This window comes from Cryptomeria japonica, chromosome 3 (assembly GCF_030272615.1).
Source record: "Cryptomeria japonica chromosome 3, Sugi_1.0, whole genome shotgun sequence".
Lineage (NCBI taxonomy): Eukaryota > Viridiplantae > Streptophyta > Pinopsida > Cupressales > Cupressaceae > Cryptomeria > Cryptomeria japonica.
This window is the reverse complement of record NC_081407.1, coordinates 282081043-282087995: the sequence shown is the minus strand read 5'-3', so window position 1 is coordinate 282087995 and position 6953 is coordinate 282081043. Positions and strand designations below refer to the sequence as shown.

Here is a 6953-nt window from a genome sequence, read left to right as displayed (position 1 = left end):
GCTCAAGCATGCAATTTTCCATTACCATAGAGGATCTAACAACACAATAATGATACTTTAGATGGCTAGTCTATGAGGTGGCCATAAATTTCACTTGTGTATCATTCTCACTGCATGAAATGTTACTAAAGTAATGAAATAGTTATGCCAAACTCTATAAATCTATGATGCCTTATGGGACCAACCTCTTAGTATGAATATATGTTTATATAACATTGTAACCAATACCAAACCTCACAACCATACAAGATGGTAGGAATGACTAGTGAGTGAAATAGGTAGATCTTTGTTTGAATGATCTATAATTAAACCTAAAAGTCTTATTTTCCAATAGTGATTAAAGTAAAATATCCCTTACTTAATCTTAACTTAGTTGTTGGAGATAAGATGGAGTATGAATTAGAGAAGAGGACCCCAAAAAATATATGAATAAACAACCTCAACTTTCTCACCTCCATAAATAAGAATCACCTAACAAACCTCCTTTTATGAAAAAAACAACCTCAACTTTCTTACCTCCATAAATTAAAATCACCTCACATACCCCCCTAAAAAAAATATTAGAAAAACATTATTTTCCTCAAATAAACATGAAATTATTGATTATCACAAAACAAAACTTAAGTATAAGTTAGTCTATTAAAACTCCTCATTAAATGAAAGATAAAAAAAATCTTTGAGCAAAAACGACTTCTTAATAATATTGCCTAACAATAGTAAATAGAAATAGAAACTCCTAAGAATATAACCGGCAATATCATCGATTGCTCCTCTCCATGTTCCTATCTCTAATCCTAATTCTCTCTCTAACGCAAACACTAACCCTAACACTAACCTATTTCTAATCTATACCCTAACCCAAACCATACCCTTAACCCTCATTCTATCTCTATCTCTGGCCTTGTTCCTAACCCTAATCCTATCTCTAATCATAACACTAACCCTATTTCTATCTCTACCCCTAATCATAACCCTGACCCTAACCTTTAATAATTTAATGTCTTCTATGTTACGTCATAAATGTTATTAGTATATATGTAAATTACGTCAAGAAACATCCTTCTCAAAATACTTATTTTTAATCTATTTTTTAATATAAAATTTAAATAAAAACCTAAAATAAAAATCTTTTGATACATTTTATATATATTATCAAATATATATTTATGCTAGCAATTATATCTCCTAGCAATAGGAAATAGGAATAGAAACTCCTAAGAATACAACCTCCCATATCATCAATTGCTCCCCTCCTCTCTATATATGTTTAGGAGCGTGTAAAATGAATCTATTTTAAATAGATTTGTTAACAGTTCTTATCGATAGAACAAGCAGACAGGGTAAAAACTAATGTTTTTAGTAAATGCTGACTTGTTGCGTGAGGGAAAAAATAACAATTGAAGAGACAAAATTATGACACGCTCTAATAAAGTAGTAGTAGGAGTCTCCCTGGTGTGATGAAAAAGACCAGAGTAAAATTTCACATCATACAACAGTAATATTGGTTCTCGCCCTATGGAGAGAGGATTAAATTTGACTACTGACCCGTTGCCATGCGAGAAAGATATCATGCACCATTTTACCCATAAAAACAAAACAGTAACAAAAATCCATGAATAAACAATTCAATTTGGGTATATGGAAATGTTGGTTGGATTAAAAAACCTGGGTTGTCATGCTCTCCAATCCAGTCGTGCCTGGTCTTCAGGGGGAATTGCACGCTTTACAATACTTTTTCGGGAATTTTAGTTGCGAGTTCGCGATGGTGTGCACTCCATCTCCCTTGCGTGTTCACCTACTACTGCAAGAATGAAGGCTTTGTCAGGACTTATGCTTAGGATTTGTACTGTTAAAGTTATGGAGGAAGATGGAGTATTGTGAAGGAATTTTCATTAATTTGTTTGATGGCTGACAGACCAGCCTTCTCATGCTGTGTCTCTGCTCCTCACTCCATTTAATGAAAATTTGATGGTTGTAGTACAGCGGTACAAGAAGGCCAAGGCTTTTCAGGCTAATTTATTCAATTCCCAAGGGCACCCAAATGATCATGTTGTGATGCAACCTTAAAAAATCAGAGAAAACGAAGGCTATTTAATGAGAGAGAGCACCGAATTGATCTTTATTTTGGTACTCTAAAAATTAGAGGAAAAAAGATTTATTTGGGTATTTGGAAAATGAGAGACAGAGCACCCAGATGGTCATTTTGTGCCACCGACCTCGAAAATCAGAGAAACAAAGTCTGTTTTTGGTTTTGGGTACTGGAAAAATGTGAGACAAAGCCCTAGAGTGATCATATTGTGTTAGCGACTTTAAAAATCTGAGAAAGCGAGGGTGTTTTTGAGGTTTAAAAAAATTAAGAGACACCACACCCATATGTTGATGTGTGCCACCAAACATAGGAATTAGAGGCAGAAAGGGCATTTTTGGATTTGGGTATTGGGAAAATGAGGGACAGAGGCAAAACCTTGGAAATGTATGGTGGTGAAGAGTCGGGTTTATGTTGCAGGAAGCACCCCACACAAGCCTCTGGTGGTATTTGTGCACTTTGTCTTAAGGATAAACTCAGCAAGCTTGTTTGTTCAGATTGTGGTGAGCAAAGGCCACCTTCATGTTCATGTTCCGAGGCAGCTTCATCTTCCTCAAACAATACGACTAATAAGGATATTGCCAAGGCCGCTGGAACAGTTGATGTGGGAAGTGCCGGGAGGATATCATTTCTTATTGAGAGTGACAATGTGGTGGATCTGAGAACAGGAGTTGTAGGAGGAGGACAGGTACAGTGTGATGTCAAATCCAGGCCCGCCAAGCCTGATGCCATTGTACTGTTGAAGAGAAGCAAATCTGTTGCTTGTACAACTACAACACCACCACCAACCACACCACCTTTAGTGGCACGAACACCACCGCCACTACAGTCATCATTAGTAACAGCAGCATTAGCTGGAGATTCTAAGGTATGCGCTTCTGATAACACTGCAAAGAGATCATCCTTCTGGTCATTTCTGTATTTTATCAAGAGCAAGCCAACATCCACCAAGAATAACAACAACAGAAACAAAAAAATTGACCAACCAAATCATGAACTTGTGGGTTCCCACAGGCCTGCAGATCAGGGGATGGTCTGTAGCAGGCCCACTAAAGAAGAGGTGGCTTATAAGCAGCAAGAGGTGTTGTGTAGCAGACCCACGAAACAAAGGCTGGCTAGTAGAAAAGCTCGAGAGCCAGGGTTGTTGGATTTTGTTGATGAAATCAGTCCTAGAACCGCAACACTTGGGGTGGTTAATAAAAGACCCACAGAACATAGGAGTGAGCAAGAGATCCCCAGTGCTCACCCTGTTTACGAGAGTCCTCTGTGGATGTTGCCTAGGCTTTTTAGGTCTAGATCAGTTGGGTGCGGAAGAAACAGTTTCTCTGTAGATCAAGATGACATTTCCGAGTCAGGCCTCAAAACTGAGGCCAAAGGCCACACGAGTGCTTATGTTGATGACAAGAAAGCTGCTATGACTAAAGCCAAGTCTAAACAAGCCAAGTCTAGAAGTCCCAGAAGTGTTATTGTTGCTGCTACCTCGGCTGATCACATGAAGATTGATAAAGAGGAGCGGCAAGCGAAGGCTAAAAGGCAGCTCAGTGTGAAACCCAAAGGTCTTTTCGGAGGATTTGGGAAAAGCAGTGCAACATTGTATGGTATATCCTCTGTGGTTTCTGATGATGGCAACCAGATTTCAGGGGCAAGTGCTGGTCGGAGCAGAGGTTGGGGTTGGGCATTCTCCAGTCCAGCAAGGATCTTCAAGCATAAGAAGCCTTCCAGGGAAACAAGTAGTAACAACAATAATGGTTTCATGAATCAGGATACAAATATGCTTTCCACTTCTAATTCAGCTGATACTGCTCTTAAAGGAGAGTGAAAGAGGGTAAGTTTGAATTTATACCTTTAAGTTCATTTTCTACTTTGGTTAAACTTATCGGGTGTATACTGAGCCTCAATTTGAACTGTTTAGTTTAGAGGCATCAAATTTGTCTGAAGCTGAAATTGGCTGTGACAAATAGGAGTCTATAATCTTCATAATCATATAGTTCATTTTTAGATCAATTCAAGAAATAGCAGTAGGAGCAAAATATGCATTCTTTTTCTTTTCTCGTGATAGTGTTTTTTATAGGTCTAGATTTTAGTGGTCATCTGTACAGGTTAAACTGATATTGGCAATGTACAAGTCAGTCTCATTATGGTAATATAATTCTCTAATTTAAAGGATTTAGCGTAGGATGCTATATAAAGCTGTTATTACCTTATTTCTCCTTTATTGGTTGGTGTAGGTGATTGACATTAACTGTTTTCAAGTAACTTGGCCTTTTTAAGTGATTGGAATGTATTATTTTATCGTTATGTACCAATATGAACAAATACTCCAATTGTCTACTCTCTGCCTTCAGATTTGCAGAACTGATATTCTTTGGATCAATTTTAGCTTTATAACACATGCACATCTCTATGTTTTTTAAATGATCGGAGTGTCTTATTTATGCGCTGATATGAGTACTCTGTAATCCGTATGTCTACTCTCTGCATTCAGATAGTTGAAGAACTGATATTCTTTGCATCTCCGTCTCAAAAGTTTAGCTTTATAACACTGAACAAAAAGTTAACCATTTAAAACATAATTTTCCTGGCTTTAATTTGATCCAATTTATCATCATTTCTTAATTTGTCATGTTCACTGTTCATTATGTTACTGGTGCCAATCATTCACTTGTGCTAGGAAGCAGAATTTGATGGTCCCAATACATACATATATATCATAAACTATCTGATTTTGAATAAGGATGTTTCTGCGAGTCCATGGGGTTATTAGTAGTTTTTGTAACACTTTTTGGTTCATTTGTGCTCCGTGCCTTTCATTTCTAGTCCATGCTTTGCAGCCTAGTATCAGAAGTGGGTAGGCTTGGTGCAATCAGGTTGTAGTGGCTTGAGCATCAATTTTGGAAGTAAAATACATGCTTATACGATGTCTAAACCCATGGATGTTAGCTCAATGGTAGAGCACCAGCATTAGGCATGGGACAGTAATGCTGGTGAAAGTCAGGGTCGCCACTGGCCTGTTATCTTGCTTTAACATCCATGTTAGGTCAGAACATGTTGGCGTCTTTTAGAAAAAATCAGATTTATTCATCTAATATTTTCTGTCATATTTCAACTCAAATTATTGTCCCTGGTTGATTAAAAAGATGAAGAACAGGGATAAACAAAACATTGCTTTTCCTGGTTTGTTAATGTTGGTATCGCTAGAAAAGGTTTCATGGTATAATAAACAGACAAGGTTAACAAAACATTAGCTTTTCATGATTTAGTTTTTACCAATGTATCTATTAAAAGGATTTAGTCATTTAATAAATTCTGCCAAAAATTATAGTGCAAATTCTGTCAAGAGGATTTTATTTTTATACTTTCTATCGACGATGAGTAAGTCATGCAATAGGATGGTGACCATACAATTTTCTAATAATGCTTTCCTTCTCAAAGGTAGTTCCACATCTCACAGGATCATGAGTATTGAAGCAATTCTAATGGACCCGAGAAGTTCTAATATCTACGAATTTTATGTTCTGCTGTTGTAGGTAGTTCCACATCTTATTGGATAACAGGTACTGAGGCAATTGTAATTTTCTGGATAATAGGAATTGAAATGCTACACTGTTAGTGCTAATTTACACAGTTGAAGCACCCATTATGTTATATGGGAGCCATCCTTAAATTTTATGTACGCACATGGTCATAGCATCCATTATGATAGATTGAAGTCATTTCCTTAAATTTTATATGTACAAAGTGGAGATATGTGTCAAATTATTAATTCTTTAGTTAGGCCTCGACTCCGAGATGAATAAGAGTCTACCACAATAATATCCCATGAAATCATAAACGTGGTTTGTAAATTGGTTGGTGGCATTCAGGCATAGATCATGGAGAAGTATTTCAGAAGATTTTAGAAGGTTTCAATTCACAAAAGTGCAACTTTTATCCTGCTTTATTGAATGTGACACTATTAAGCTTTTTGGAAAGTGAGGTAAAATTATCAAAATGACAATTTCTGGAGCAAAACTATCACATGGTAACTTGTAAAAAATGTTCAAAGCAACTGCCTGTATATAATTCTGTTTATTTTTCCGTCAATTTTGAATTTAATACCTCTTATTTTTAGGTTCTTCTTATTCTGCCACCCTTATGTTTGAACTTAACCACCTCTTGTTTTCAGGTTCTACTTCTTCTGGCACTGTTTTTTCTTTTGATATACTAACAGTAGAGTTACAAATACAAAATATGAAATTATCGATCTGCACAATATTTGAACATATTGTTGTTTTAGGATAAGGTATGTAAAAATGCAAAACATACATTAATATAGCTTCAAATAAAAAGTTCAAATGTACGGTGATCTTCATCAACTCATTAACCCCATTTTGCAGTCAGTAGAAATGTTTTGCTATGTTACCATTTGGTGTACGCTAGGTGAAACAAAAAAATAAGGTTTCCAAAATGATACAAGTCTCACATGCTCAATCTCCCAAGAGAATTTACTTTCACTTGATGCAGTTAACACTTAATAAAAAAAAAAAATGTGCTAATCCCCACATGTATTTTCCATTCCATTTAAAGTTCAAGGCATATATATGCAGTTGCTGCCAAATAATTTTTGAGTATTTGTCACTCAGAACAAAAAAGCACAGTGAAGTCAATGTTTTGATGGTTTCCCAAACGATACAATCTTTACATCCCTTGTTTCCTAGATAATTCACTTTCTTTTATACAATGTAAGCTTGTAAAATAATGCCCAATATCCTCATGCCTTATCCATCGCATCTACAAAGTTAAGACTTAAGTCACACATGTAGTTACTGTCTAATATTACTGACTGTTTGTCATTCAGAATAAAAAAGCGCAGGTGAAAGAAAACTTG

General features: G+C 36.1%; 1 protein-coding gene across 4 annotated transcripts; it reads left to right on the top strand.

Moving 5' to 3' along the window:
• The first annotated feature begins 1461 nt into the window (after window positions 1–1461).
• On the top strand, window positions 1462–6207 carry LOC131029608 (uncharacterized). 4 transcript variants are annotated; one of them, XM_057960158.2, is made up of 2 exons: window positions 1462–3911; window positions 5614–6207. In XM_057960158.2, exon 1 carries the CDS (start codon window positions 2445–2447, stop codon window positions 3903–3905), a length of 1461 nt encoding a protein of 486 aa, XP_057816141.2. In that variant the 5' UTR covers window positions 1462–2444; the 3' UTR covers window positions 3906–3911; window positions 5614–6207. The 4 variants fall into 4 exon arrangements, with proteins under 4 accessions (XP_057816141.2, XP_057816142.2, XP_057816140.2 ...); XM_057960159.2 differs by having other exon boundaries at window positions 5523–6207; XM_057960157.2 differs by having other exon boundaries at window positions 5519–6207.
• The last annotated feature ends 746 nt before the right edge of the window (window positions 6208–6953 follow it).

What these genes read in the sequence shown, in the direction of transcription:
- LOC131029608 (XM_057960158.2), top strand. Translation starts at nt 2,445, where the DNA reads ATGAGGGACAGAGGCAAAACCTTGGAAATGTATGGTGGTGAAGAGTCG.